Source organism: Macrosteles quadrilineatus, unplaced genomic scaffold, assembly GCF_028750875.1.
Source record: "Macrosteles quadrilineatus isolate MER2022 unplaced genomic scaffold, UCM_ALF_1.0 Scaffold_4__1_contigs__length_99947679, whole genome shotgun sequence".
In the NCBI taxonomy this organism is placed as follows: domain Eukaryota; kingdom Metazoa; phylum Arthropoda; class Insecta; order Hemiptera; family Cicadellidae; genus Macrosteles; species Macrosteles quadrilineatus.
The window spans coordinates 83,837,302-83,852,936 of NW_026542597.1; the positions used below are offsets into that span (position 1 = coordinate 83,837,302).

The window sequence follows — 15,635 nt, forward strand, 5'->3', positions numbered from 1 at the left end:
GACATGAGAAAACTGGGAAGAAGGAAGGAGGACGCAAGATGCAGAGATGTATGGAGGCAGTGTGTTGGGAAGGCCAAGTATCATTTATGGTACCCGTGGCCACAGCAGTAAGTAAGTAAGTATGTATATACATCAAGAGATATCTACGGTACGGTCAATCCCACGGTGCAGTTCAGGTTTTATGGATGGTTATGCTATCAGAATTACTGTAAAATCGTGGTTTTTTCCTTGCCCCTTGTGACAACTATCCTCGTGACGCTTATTACATTTACTTAGTTCGGTAACTCTATAGATTCGAATTTGACTTTGCTATAGTAAAAATTAGTACAGTAGTAAAAAAGCATAGGAATAAAGTCAAAATGACAGTATCCATTATGGTTCTGATGTTTTTAGGACGACTGTTTTTTGCGACTCCCGTTTAAAGACATGATTTGTTAGTTAATTTATTATTTTAATTAGTTAATTACTGCACAATGAACGTTTAACTGACTATAGATCTCGTGGCACACATACCATGCGTAGATGAGAGCCTCCGGGTCGACTGATCGCGTACAGACAACAACCTCGGGTTTTGTCCAGCCGATGTTCTTTGAGGTCTGCTCTTCCTCTCGTACCAACCTCGATGTCTCCCTCAAAATCCGACAGACGAAACACGTGCATCTTACTGTCTCTTCCTGAAAACATTTAATTTATTATGTACAGTAATTTATTTACTTCTTGTAGTTTTGGTCATGCTTTGCAATAGAGTGCGACAGAAATCGTTTTTTGTTTGAGCTACTCCAGAGAAAGTACGTTCGAGTATGAAGTATTACCAGTAGTTCGTGAAATCCTGTATTAGGTATTTTTTTTTACTATTAGGTATTGTATTTTGCAATTACCTTTGTCCGCTCTGAAGAGTAAAATGCCGTGAGCCTCGACCACGCTTAGCTGTTTGACTGAGATACTTTTGTCAAAGATTTGCTTGTGAGAAACTCCATCTGAAAAAAATACATCCAGATAAAATACGTCTGTGTTCCATTCAGTTTGCTATTTACTGTCGGGGAAAAAAGTTTAGACACTCGAGTTTGGAGCTCTACAGAAAAGTAACCAACTAACTGAGAAAAACACGTAGTGTATATAAATTTTCGTTGTTTTATTCTACGTATCCCTGTGAAAACAAAAATTTTTTAGCTTGTTTAGGAATTTTTTTATGACAGTCGGAAGGTAAAAACTGCCTGTTTTTAGAGTACCAAAAACCATCTTATGACTTTGAAAATTCTCACAATGTAAACTAAACGGCAGAACTTTATAAAACTTTAATACAATATGGACACATATGTAATGAATTAATTTGTGTAGTTTCAGAATTTTTACTCTACCCAAAAAGTTTTTGTTGTAACTTTTGTAAATCAACTTTTTCTCAAAAACGGCAAACGCTAGAAAAAAATTTAAAAGCTTGTTTCGAAGGTGATTGTTTTTGTATTTGAAATATTGATACTGCTCAACCAAATTGTTGCGCATGTTATTTATATAAATTAACAAAAAACTGGATGATCTCGCGCCTGCAAGGGGTGCAAACGCCATTGCCCGCTCAGGAATCCAGTGCAGTGTTGCCACGATGGACCTTGACCGAGCGTAAGGTGATTCACGCAGTGTTGTCACTGACTGACTCGCAGGAAATTCATGTTTTGCATTCTTCCAAAGGGTCGAAAGTATTACCACCCCAAATATAGGTGCTAAATCTAAATTGTCAGATTCAGAATATGCAATGATTGTAAGTGCTATATGTTTTATTTAGAAGTGTGGGAGTGACGTTGGAAGTCCAAAGCCCTCATTAGAAAAGGTGATGGGAAATGGTTAATAATTAATATTAACTGCTGTTCAGTTTTGACTCAACAGTTCGCAGCCCATCGCTGCTCAGTGTCCAAGTGTTCAATTTGGCAACACTGTACGGGGTATGCGCCCAGTCAGAGCCGGTGGCGGTCTGGAAGTGCCGTATTCGGCCTCTGTACTATCCAAATTAAATGTTAACTTATATAAATTATATGCCTAACAATTTGGTTGAGCAGTATTAATATTTTAAATACAAAACCAATCACCTACAAAACAAGCTTTTAAATTTTTTTCTAGCGTTTGCCGTTTTTGAGTAAAAGTTAATTTACAAAAGTTACAACAAAAACTTTTTGGGTAGAGTAAAATTTCTGAAACTACACAAATTAATTCATTATATATGTGTCTATATTGTATTAAAGTTTGTAAGTTTGATAAAGTTCTGAAGTTTAGTTTACATTGTGCGAATTTTCAAAGTCATAAGATGGTTTTTGATCCTCTAAAAACAGGGAGTTTTTACCTTCCGACTGTCATAAAAAATTTCTTAAACGAGCTAAAAATTTTTGGTTTTCACAGGAATACGTAGAATAAAACAACGAAAATGTATATATACTACGTGTTTTTCTAAGTTAGTTTGATCACTTGTCTGTCTGTAGAGCTCCAAACTCGAGTGTCTAAACTTTTTTCCCCGACAGTAGTCACCGTTTAGAAATTGTTCCAATTAGGATGGCATGTGGAAGAAATGAGGGGAAAGCTTCTAACAACCCTGAGAGTCACACCACTAGACAATAGTAGTATAAAATTAATCCAACGGCAGTTAATTTTTGGGATGACTGAACAACTTACAGCCTTTAATGACCAATTAAATTGTTGATATTCCTCTGGAAACTCACATTCTTTCCTTACCCTAAGGTGAACTAAATGATTTGCTGACCTACCTTGAAAAACTAACAGAATTAGTATAGTATAGGCACTGAAGTTTAACAAACGTAAAAAATCAGTTGTAAGTAAAGTAGTGTAAGCAGTTCGCATAACTAGCTCCTGCCTTAAATTTCTACTTGCGTCATAAAGACGTTCTTTATGTGATCGTTGCGTAAACTACTAGAACTTCAAAATCCTACCTTCTACGAGGTAAACGCCTACATCAGTAGCTACAATGAGTTTTGCGTCGCCCCACGAGTCTCCGCACGTCACCTCATGGCTGAAGTCCGGGTAGAAACATTGAGGCTCCCAGGGCGCTCGTTTGAACAGTCCAGTCGTCGCTAGACTTGTGGGCGCGTCGCCTTTCACAATGGTGTCCAACTTGAGCGCTTGTCCGATCCTGACAAACTCTACCTGTCGAGCTTCCTCACGTCTGCGCGACCCTCTCGGTGGGTCGGAGAGCACATCGCTGAACGTGCGACGATTCAGCATCGGCTGAAACATTGAAATATTAATTATTCAAAAGTATGCTAATGCTGGATCTACTTATTCTGTGGAGACTTAAAAGGGTTATGACAAAAACCAACTTTCAAGGATATAAAAAAAACTGTAGGGTTTTAAAAATCTTCAAAAATTAATGTTAAGTTGTATCACCCATTTTAAAGAGGGAATCGGAAACTTATTTAAAGTAGTTGAAGAAAGCTACCATATGTGTGCTGCTTTTCCCCGAATCGCCCATGTGCTCCGAGTACAGATCCTTAATGAGCATATCTAGAGTCCGTTCTCTCTTCTGTGCAAACGTTGGAGTGTTGAAGGCTGCCTTTTCTCCGTTAATTACTGAAACAAGTTTTAAATGGATCAACAACAATCCACAGCCCTGATATCTTATAATTAATCCTGGAGATTCTTCAAGAACAGTTAAACATTACTACATTTCCAATCTACCACTCTTATCCTTTATCTTTCTCCAACCGGAAGAACGTTAGAGAATAAGCCTAGTAACTGAAAGTATCAAAGTTATAAGTTATACATTAGAAGCTGTAAAATCAAGCTAACCAACTTAATAACAGACTCAAACAATTTGACAAAACGTTGATCCCAACAGGGAAAATTGGAGGGAAAAAATGTGAAAAAAACATTAGTGAAAAGTGTTGAATTACGTTTGACGATGAGGAATTCCCGGAAATCCTGGGCCTCCCTGAACACCGGGGGACACGGGAGAGATGGTCCAAAAAGAGGAACTGACTCCTCCGAGTAGACATTGAGTCTGTAGCCGTGATCTTCCTCGGAGTAGCTGACAACGGCAAACACATCTGAGCGGGGTTGAGGAAATATTCACTTCAAAACATCTTTATTTGTACTTGCACAACTTGGTAAAACCAATAGCATAATTCCAAGTATCAACTACACAATCTCAAACATCTCTTAAATACTTGATGAATATTTACAAGTTAGTGAACATAGAACCACATATCAATTTTTTAAAGAGTCAACAAAATTAAGACAGTCATTGTGTCATTGATTAAGAAAAAAGTAAAACATGTTTAAAGAGGCAAATGATTACCAAGTTTTGCTAATTATTTCTTACTTCTAAAAGAAAATAGGATAAACTATTGTGTAAGTAATATTCCTTGTTTGATTGCAGACATTGCAGTAAAGGATACGTGTAAACTGGGACTTGATGAAGGAAGGGTTGAAGTGCACCATCTCTGCAGGTCCTCCGTCTACGTACACGATGTTGACTATGTCGTTACCTATGTGTCTCTTGCGCTCTACCTGTGAATACAGAACCAAATGTGAGAAAAATTGTCTCCAATGAGGACATTGCCTTTGTTTTAAACTAGTATTTCACCATGGGAGTGTTGAGAATGTGTAATGAACCTAAAGTCAAGCTAATAAAAGTCTTCTTTGATAACTATAGACAGAACCATTACCTACTATTTGTTATTTGTTTCTTGCAATCTACCTGCGAGTAAAAAACAGAGGAACATTGTCCAACATATTAGCTTGTTTTGTCCCTAAACAGTAAATCTTATTACCTGGAATTTAGGTTGTATTAAACAAACATTTTATATACAGTACTATTGAGACATTAAGTATACATAGTCTTTGGTAGTAGATTAGAAACAACAAAATGCTTTGTGTTTGAAATTCTATCCTCTAGATCAGTAATCAAGATAGATCTAAATGAAAGCATAGCCTCCTCTAACACAGGCCGCGGCGTTGGTGCGTGGCAACAGCGCAACATCATGGCTATTACCACCGTAATAATATAAATAACAAAAGTGTAAACATAAACATTTCCTATACTGTCCGTTATAAATTGGTGCAACAGCTGTTTCAGTTTAACGGGACAGCGGTGTTGCCACTTTTGTCACGCCGCAGCCTTGTGTTAGAAGAGACTATGATGAAAGTGTTCCAAAGTTATACTTAAACTATACCTTCACACGGTTGTAGTAAAATTCTTTATTTCACACACTGTAATTCACTCAACGAGAAGGTTTATTCATTTTTAATCAATGTCATTTATGTTGTCCAAACATTTGAGAAAATTATACTCCAGTTCTAGACACTGAATATTTTGTGTTTTTCAATTATATTTATTTATTCTGAGATAACTTGTAAATATATTTCGTAGTAAAATATATTTCTGGGAAGTTACCTGTTGTCGGTTATCTTTCGAGTATGGTAGGAGCGTTGAGACATGAAACATGATTTCGTGGCCTTCGTATATTGTATAAACCGAATGTCTTCCAGTCATATCTCCTGTAAAAAATAAAAATAATACAAATATTATAAGTCTGATAAAACTTCAAAGGAAATAAGTCATCGTGATAGCCAAAAGATATTCATTTTCTTTCTTTTTTACAAAAAGTTAACAATGTATTTTTTCAAATTTGATTTAAAAAAACTGTAGTAAAAATGTTTAATAGAATATTCACAACAAGAACTACTTATACTTACTTTTTCACTTTTTCATTCCTATTTATATGTACTACACACAATTAGTACATTTTCAACATTGTAGCTTTGTAGAGTGAATAAATAACTTTCCTACACAACAAAAATTTAAGAATAATTTTTTTTTACATTTAGCTTACCTTTGACGTCAAGACCACCTCTATACTTGTCCCAGCCTTTTAATCTAACTTTATCACCCAATAATCTAATAAATCTGTCAAACTCTTCACTACCAGTCTCTGAAACATAGTAAAACATGTTTTAGAATCTTTTAAACCAGAGAAAAATGTTTTGAAATACAAGATATATGCCTACTTAAAATACTTTGATTGACTTGTAGGCTATATAGTCAACTGGGGTTGAGAAAATATTGTACACAGTAAGAACCTTGATAGCAAGTCTGTCAAGTACTAGGAGATTATAAAATAAGATTTGTTATCAAGGCAGATCCCTTAGATTTGCAATAGGTAAAACAAAATGAAGGGTGGTTATTTAAAAATTATGCTTTGTATCAAGCATGACTTGCTACTAAGGATATTGTTATCGAGGTTCCACTGCATAATATTTTTAGAAGTCTAATCCTTAGTATCAATCTTCTATATATATAATACGCTAAGCCGATTTTTGTGAACAGAACTACTCCCTCATTTTTGGACCGATTTTGATGATTAAAGTGTCAAAAAAATTGCCCTGATCTGTAGTTTTGCAAAGTGTTTTTCGTTTTTTGATATCTTTATTAGTTTGGTCAGGATCTTCCATCAAAGTTGGGTTTTCTCCCATAAGATTAACATGGAGGAATCTAAATATTTATTGGAAACTTTGTCTCCATTAATTTGAGAGAACAGCTGGGCGTAGAAACTTGGTAGAGGTGTCCAAAGAAAGGCCTTGGTCTGTAGATGAGTTATCAAAAGAAAAACGAGGTAAATTCGCTTAGGGCTCTGCCCCAGAAGCCTTTAAAGATCCCTCCACAGATTTGTTTACATTTTGGTCATGTGGATAATACTTTTTAATAAAACAGCTGTTAATTTTAAAATTGTGTTTTAATTAACACACATTTATTGGGAGTTACTGAATTGTCCAAAAGAAGTATTTGCAATGATATTTTCTGATTTTTAAATTGATTTTTCTCTGTATCATTTGTGTTGCAATATAAAGTTCCATTACGAGATGAGTGGAAAATCATTTTATCACAATAACTCCTACAATTGTATCTTATTGAACTATCTTATATCTATTTTACGGGTTGGTGTCTGCCTTTTTCACACCTTTTCCCTATATTTTATCATATTATTTTAGACAGTTCATCATTAGATTATTGTCATACATACTTTCAATCATTGGAAAAATCTTCGATTGTGTAATACAATACAAAATTATACAAGTGCAGAAGGGCACGGTGCCCATTTGACCCGTGTCCATATTTTATTAAATTAATTGTGGTTTACAGCAACTGGATAAAACATTTTACAATATTTATGTAGAAATATGTGCATATTTAGAAAGTAATTAAGCTGGAAAACTGCAATATACTGCAGACTTTTCAGAGAGGTTACTTCGATGTATTCATTAAGCTTAGTGAAAACATAATATAGATATGTGTAAAAATAAGAACTTGAACTCCTAGAGAGCCTTTGAATGTTATTAGACTAACGAAAAGGGTTGTGCATGTTTAATAGCGCTACTCAGCAACAAAAACCATTTAATTTATCTCTAAAATATATATATTCTTAAAGTGCACTTAGCAGCAACCTAAAAAATCTATGTAACTTACCCATACAATATTGTTACAAAATGCTCAAACTCGCATTGTGACATTTATAATTCGGCTTTACATTTCTCCAACATAAAATTCATCCAAGGAAGAATTTTATTGTGCTCTTACTATGTCATTTGCATTATTTGTTGCCAATGAAGCTGCATGACCATATAAATGAGGAGGCCCCTAACAGTTCAAGAATAAAAGCCAACCTCACTTCAAGTATATTCCACACACCTAACATTCCGTAGATTATATTGACAACTTTATGTAACTGATAAGGCTGAGAAAACTAACTGACATCCCCCATGTCAAGGAATTCCAGCTATAACAGTAACACCACAACCAATTTCTCAAAACTGTGCTAGAGTGTTATTAATCGGCACAGAAGTACGATATGAACTGACGCGACGTGACGAAGGAAAAATCAAACTTACACTGTAACGGATATACCTCCCTTTGAAGTTAGAACGTGTCTTCCCAACAGACAGATTTTTTTGTTCAAATAAAATCATAGATTAATCTGCATTGCACTGATGAAATCACGGAAGTGTTTAACTACAAAAGATCCACCAATACGATTTTAATACTATTTAAAGGTTCTTCCAAAGGAAGAGATACCAGATAGCATACTAACAACTACGATGACGTAGCCTACAGTATGGGAAATATTTTATATTTTATTCATTGAATGATCAACCATATTTGGTAACTCAAAATATGTATTATTTCACTCAATTTATCGCAGTTAGATGAATTAGCGTAAGCCTCGAAAGTAACCGTCGATTTCGACGGGTTTCACCTAGTATAGGTATATTTTTTTACAAAACTACATATATTTTAATACAAAACAGACAACACATTATCTACATTTGTGGGCCCCTACATATACAGTATTTAAATAACATACTGCATATGTACCACAGGGAATACATTTTTGTTATTGTGAAAAACATACAGGTATAGTAGGTTTGAAAATATTTTTTTCGTTATTGAGGTTTTGTTTGATTTTATTTCAATACCTCATTGGGTAAACATACAGGGTTTTTTCATTGGGTTTATTTTTACAATTCATAATTATTTGTAACACATAATTAAAGTTTGTAATTTTATATAACCACATCAAGGCAGTTGCATGTATGTAGTTTATTAAATTGAAAAGTTTATTATGCAATTCAACTTTGCAATAAACTCATGATTTTAAAATTCATCTTGCAGTTGTTATAGATTTCACAACTAAACAAATTTCAGACAATTCTGCTATAAGCACAAATATCTTTTACAAAATAAATATTTATTTATTGTACAAACCATTACTGAACATTTCGTCGTCACACACTTGAGCGGGTTTGGTGTACAGAACACCGAATTTGAAATTGACGGATCCTTCTTGCTCCTCTAGTAGGAGTAAGTCCTGAAAATATACAACATAGATTATTTAGTTATTGTATAAACCTGCTTGAGAGTTCATTTGGTGTTAAAAATGTTTTATTTAAATACTATTTTCTGGATAGCGAGTAGCAATGGTGACCTTCAAATCTAACATCGCTGGTTCAATTCTGTACTCAAAAGTTAATTGTTATTAGTGATAATTATGTTATCCGAAAGGACACAAACCCTTAAGAAAACAATCAAACGTTATATCCTATAACGTATTACTATAAGAGTTTTCTTTAAAAATGTTATGTCTACTTTACATAATAAAATAGTTTGTACTAAAAGCAACAATTTGACTATCCTTACCTTTTGAATATCTGGAGAGAAAATCTCTTTTGGTCCCTTTTCAAGCTTTTCCATGTTAGGAAAATTACTGAAAACAAAGTTCTAATATCACAGAACTCACAAATTGTACAATTTTTTAAGACGGTGTGGATTAAGATTATTAGGCTTGTAATATATTTTAAAACATTATACAGTAACAATTTAGGACGATGAAACATGATCAGGACTCTTTTCTCTTAATAAATTTTAATTTCCTGCAATATTTATTTGTAGGATTATAATCAGTTGACTCAACAGGAAATGTAAGAAAGGTCGGTTTTCTAAAGGAACTACACATAATGGCTGCCAATAAGAAATGCATGCTGCTTGTACTGAAGCCATGAATATATCAAAGCCTACTAACTTCTCTTGCTCTGGACTCAATTCAATGGTTTAGGATAGGTAAGTTACTTCCTTTCATCATTTTTCTTTTAGAATACTGTGACTCTAATGTATTGGTACAGATTATATTTTGGCTATCAACATATAAAGCATCAGAAAAGAATTTTTTTTTAAATATACAGTACTTACAAACTTGAAAATTGGTTGTTGAAATTACTCATAGTCTAAGCCTGTTTTTATCAATGAACTAAAATGAAAATATACATATAAAACAAAGCCAATAACAATGTATTTTGTGCTAAACATTTCAATTAGATATTATACTTTACAATTTAAACATTTTAAAACATAATAAATATTTAAAGAATTTAAAAAATAAAAAAAAACATGGGATATTGTTCATGTAATTATTAATAAGCGACTGATTTCTGTAGTATTTGTTTAATTTTTTTGCAGGTAACTAAGTTAGGCAGTTTAGACCAATTCGTAAAACCCTATATTGAAGGTGTTTACTACAAAAAAATTCTAACCAATTCCTTACAACCCTCTCAAAATTCAAATTATATGAACGAATTGTTTATCTATACAGGATAGAAAAAGTTTGGCAAACTCTCACAATAGGTAGTAACAATATTAAATTATGTAAGTACATTTATTTTCCAACATACTTAAGCTGTATAAGCAATTATTATGTACTAGGGGCCCATTGCAGCAATTGCTGCCCTTCATCTCCGTTTAAATTTGACCTTAACCATTCCCTATGCTGTGCATCATTCCTAAATACTCTCCTTCGTAGTCGCACGGTCTTCCCCTAACAAGATACTTTTCAACACTGAATTATCATTCTAACCTAAACACAGAGCACTAAAATCAATAAACAAACAAATACACAATATTTACATCAGCTGGTATATTAAAAACAGTGAATAGAAACACTGTAGCAAGTACTTCCATTAGAACATGGCTGGATCTTTGACAGCATGTGGAGCAAGGTTGGTGTAATTTTTGACACTTGTAATATTTTTCCCACTGTCCTTATGAACCACTTTAAAATGAATCCTCAACAGCCATGCTACCTTTTTCCTAGCTCGAGATATTTTGTGGGGACCGATTCGCTTACGGAATTATATATATAGATCTGATAGATAGATAGATAGATAGAAGATAGAGGATAGGAGATAGAAGATGGATTAAGATTAAGACTGTGCCGTTCAAGGAGAATATTAAATGGCCAGAAGCAAAGTACGCAATATCAAAGTTATATCTTGGAGGTAGGTTCTGGGAATAATAATGCGCAACCATAATGATTCTGCCTCATTAGAGATCCAAGTAGCTAACTTTGCCCGAGGCCACTGTTTAGGTGTAATTGTGTGGAAGCTTTTCTTTTCTTGTACTATGTTTTAGTCAATAATAAAGCCAAAGGAATGCTTGATCATTTCCAACAACAAATGTTATTATAACCTAATCGCTAATCGAATCTCTCGTGAACTATTTGGGCGATATTTTTCTTTAAGTGATTAGTAGAAAGGTTTAATTAGGTAATTAGGTAGAATTGAATTAAACTATATGGAATATTGTGAAATTACGGTATTTGATCAAATTTGGGCATTTGAAATTAACTTTGTACAAAGATTGGTGAACTGGATGATTGAAATTGATTCTGGTGAAAATAATAGTTTTTGACACTTGAAAAGTGTTGAGAATTATGCATTGTATACATTATTGAATAAAAAAGTCACACATTATACGCACAACAAACACAAACACAAACACTCTTTGTGCCTTGATTAAAGTTTTGCTCAAGCAATATAAAATGTTACATTCTTTTTCTGTAACATTTTTATTATTTAAAAATTCTGATGGTCTGCCCCTTAAATTTTAACCAATTTGATGCTATATTGGCATCCAAGTTAAAGTACAATTTTCTTTTGCTTCCTCACCCCCTTGCAAAGCACAGGTAAAGCAGAATGACTTAAATGAATTAACTTAAGAAATTAGAGCAAGAAAAGTTAAACTTTAGCAATGTTAGAAGGCCACCTACAACTGGAGGGAAGGGTGTATGATATATTCATGGTTCTTGAACAAACCAGATGCATTTCTTATAGCCAGCTTTTATGTAAGGTTAATTGAAACCCTGCCCTGATCTGACTTACTAACCATTCCGGTAAAGAGTCTCTTCCTCAGCATTATATGTTGTACACTTAGGTCATGATTTATTCGATTTAAGATCCGATGTCACATTGCTTCTTATTGATAAATGAAAAATATCTGTAGCAATCATATGTGAGTGCATCAACCCCATTATTATTATACAATACCCTTATAGCTTATGTCAAAACTCATTGTCAATATATTTTTTATGTTTCGACTGTATGTTTTTATAGATTTGCTTGTAGGTATCCTGAAAATACAGTACAAAATGAACTGGATATGAAAGGTTCATAAGCTGGCAATATGTACCAAGTGGGGTTTTACAATTTACATTCTTCTGATGGAACCAAACAAGTGGTCCTTCAGGGGCAGGATATTGCTATGCTGTGTACTCTCCCCCCCCCTTCTTCCCACACATACTTATCTTTTACTCTTGTTTTATAGTACATTTATTACAGTAAAACAACATAAAATAAATGAGTTTTGTACAGACCTGGTGGAGGGATCCCTAAAATAAACAAAAATCAGATAAAGAAACTGTTTTGACTTGTTTTATACAGGGTGTCCCACGGAAGGTGTCTCAAATTGATTATGGAACAACGGCTTAACGTAGAGGATGAAATAAAACTATTTCCCGCTAAATCGACCCCAGGAATAACGTAATAGTATATTTCGTTACTAGGACCGAAAGTGGCATTTTCCGTCGCGCGCTCAAGTTTTTTTAGGAAACCCCAATTTCATGTGCGAGGCGAAGCCGAGTATGTGAGAGCTATTTTCACATACGAGGCGAAGCCGAGGACGGGAATGATGGAGCAAGTGCCGGATAATAACTTTCGGTACAAGTTACGAACGATACTTTTCATCACGACGCAAAATACAAGAACACAGAATAGCAGACCAAAGTAATATTGCAACTATTTTATTTCTCGATTAATTTGATTGAACATCAAAATAAAATAAAATCTTCTAAAAGGAAACTTATGTCTATTTTTGATTAATTTTTAAAACCAAAAATATTAGAAAATATTCTAAAGTTAGCCTACGTATATTTCTCAATGAATTTTTTTAAACATCAAAATAAAAGAATAAAACAACGTTTAACAATACACACAGCTGATTCAAATCATTAAATTAAACAGTAAAAAAACACTAGCGTGCGTAGTGAATAAATGGAGAACTAATTGCGAGCGAGGGAAAGTAAATTTAGAGCGAGGGAAAATCAGCTGTTCGATTTTCCCTCGCCCTAAATTAGAGCTTGGGAAACGACTACTTTCATTGATTTAAGCTGTTATCGAAAATAGTTACTTTCGTTAAGGAGTGATGAAAAAATATTTTAAACTTTTTTCTGATACAAGGGTGTAACAAGGGTCGCTAGTCCGAATCTCAGAATTTTCAAATGTAAACATATGTCACGTTATACATAATCTTAAAGGTATTTAATAAACAAACATTTTGGCAAAAACAGAAATGAGTTATCCTTTTCCGTTTCAAAATGGCGGCAGTTTATTTTGAAAAAATCATTATGTTTATAATACTCTGTGTTTCCTATACCAATGCACTTAGCCCTTCCGGTTGAATTTTCTAACTCGTTATGAAATTAGCTTTACTGTGATATGCTACAAGTAACGGTTTTTTGAAATAATAAAAATGCCCAAAAAATTGATGTTAGAAAATGCTAATTGTTCAAAATTTTGAAATAGCAACATAAAGTCAAGTGGCACATCATTTTATAGGTATTTTAATTCTTAACAACTTTGCAATTTACACTTATTTCGTATCTCTTTTAGTTTTTGTGTAAATAACAAAAAACCTAATTTTCCTATATCAAATTCATGCTGTTTGGGTTCAACCCTAAATTAAATTCATTAATTTCATTTCTGTTTTCGCCAAAATGATTGTATATTAACTACCTTTCAAATTATGTATAACATGACATATGTTTACATTTGAAAATGCTAAGATTCGAACTAGTGACCCTCAGTTTTTGGCACACCCTTTATCAGAAAAAAAGTTGAAAATATTTTGACGTTATTCCTTGGGGTCGATTTAGAGGGAAGTAATTTTATTTCATCCTTGTAGGCCTACGTCAAGCTGTTGTAATCAATTTGAGTTGAGACACCTTCCGTGGGACACCTGTATATTGAGAAGGCGTAAAGTTTTTAAGTATAAATCACCAGGGTTGTGCAATTATGTAAAAAAACTTTTTGTTGAGAGCAACATTTTGAACAATAACACAAGTAGCTTTTTATTTCTTTATTTGTTGGTTACCCTGCTTAAAGGAAATGTTCATTGAGAAATGTAATCTGTAAGTAGCCTAAATTGTAGTTTTAATCTGAAAATTTTTTTTAAAAATAAATTTTTTTTCCTGAAATCAACTAAGCTGTACAGTAATTCTAAAGGTACGTAAAGAGATTTCAGTTACTAATGTAAAACCATTCATTTTATGCATAAGTACAATTTTTTTCACATGTTTGTGACACTTTTTCTAAATAAACCCTATGGCTATATGATTGAATGTGTTTGTTAAAAACAATAATGTATATGTTTAAGTTTGTAACTCCTTCTATACACTTGCCAAAACATGTAAATCAACCAATGTATCTAGTGGTTAGTAATAAATGTTCATGCATTACTTAATATTTTTTAACAATAAAGTATGGTTTAAATTCTAAAAAAAATTATTTAAAAGCAATTTGACTTTAAAAAAACTAATTTCTTACCTTAATATCTGTTTTACTGTCATGGGCTTATTAGGCAGGTAGGGTATTGATATTTTCTGGGTCCCCTGAAAAACAAAAATAAATCAGTGAAAGAATTTTTGTGTCAGTTTATATGTAAAAAAGTAATAAACCCTAATATCTTGCAGTTTGGGGATGTGAGCTGGTCTAGTGGTTAGAGTGCGGGACTTCGGTTCCAGAGGTCCCGGGCTCAAAACCTGCCAAATAACCAATGGATTTTATCCATATGATAATACCGCAACCCCTAGGTCTAGCCTGAAGTAATGTGAAAAAGAATATCAGGCTCGTGCCTAGCGTCCTAGGACAAAAAGAAATAAAATCAGATAATATTAACCAATTATAATTTATTTTTTAACTGATATAGGCCTACACAAAACATGTATAGTATTTTATTATTTTATTATTTTATCTCTCTATGACTGCATCAACCCCATTATTATTCTACAATACCCTTATAGCTTAACATTATGTCAAAACTCACTATCAACGTATTTTATTATACATAGTATATGGAGAAAGTATGGTTTCGTCAACATTTTCGAGTATGTATAGTGAATGATGTCATATTTTGTAATAACATTATCATCTTATGATGAGCAGCGACATTTCAATTAAACCTCTTGGATTTTAAATGTTGAATGAAGTTTTAAATTGACAAAATGTTTCAGCAAAATCCACAACTAGTTTAGGTTAGGTTCAAGGTGCAAAATTCTGAAGACATGAATGAATGCAGTACTTGTCAGCGATTCCCATTCATAAATGGACTACTCTAAGAGTCCTTCAGATTCTTACAACTCATTTGATCTATTGAACAGTCTATAATAAGAACAGTCCTTCCACTTATATCTCTTTAGAAGTCTATAATTAGAATCAGGTGTTGCCTAACTCCATATCTTGGACACAATAGTGTATTGTTAAAATATTTGTTCTCTAATACATCCAATTTGTCTATTAAAGTTGACCCTTCGACATATCACTCTTAAATTGTAAATATTTGGAACCAATCCTTTAATGTTTTATACTTTTGGGTAGTCCACAATTAAAATATACCTCTAATAATAATATATGCATACCTCTTTCATAGTCTAGCCCTTTTATACTCACAGGGCAAGATTATTTTTGAGACATTATCTTAAAATACCGGTACGTAAATAAATAATGAATAACAGTCAATATTCAACGTATGCATTGTATTT

General features: G+C 33.2%; 1 protein-coding gene across 3 annotated transcripts in view; it reads right to left on the reverse strand.

The window, feature by feature from the left end:
- LOC128991654 (GTPase-activating Rap/Ran-GAP domain-like protein 3) overlaps positions 1-15,635 on the reverse strand; it is a 395,113-nt gene that overhangs the window by 4,841 nt on the left and 374,637 nt on the right. For 2 of the 3 annotated variants that reach the window (XM_054414732.1, XM_054414734.1), the window contains exons 7-18: positions 14,422-14,486; positions 12,195-12,209; positions 9,191-9,257; positions 8,759-8,861; positions 5,832-5,930; positions 5,393-5,496; positions 4,395-4,506; positions 3,891-4,043; positions 3,437-3,567; positions 2,931-3,225; positions 879-977; positions 514-674 (exon numbers count right to left, since the gene is read on the reverse strand). In XM_054414732.1, the coding sequence (XP_054270707.1) occupies positions 514-674; positions 879-977; positions 2,931-3,225; positions 3,437-3,567; positions 3,891-4,043; positions 4,395-4,506; positions 5,393-5,496; positions 5,832-5,930; positions 8,759-8,861; positions 9,191-9,257; positions 12,195-12,209; positions 14,422-14,486 (1,404 nt within the window). The remainder of the gene's footprint in view (positions 1-513; positions 675-878; positions 978-2,930; positions 3,226-3,436; positions 3,568-3,890; positions 4,044-4,394; positions 4,507-5,392; positions 5,497-5,831; positions 5,931-8,758; positions 8,862-9,190; positions 9,258-12,194; positions 12,210-14,421; positions 14,487-15,635) is intronic. The other variant, XM_054414733.1, reaches the window with a different exon arrangement.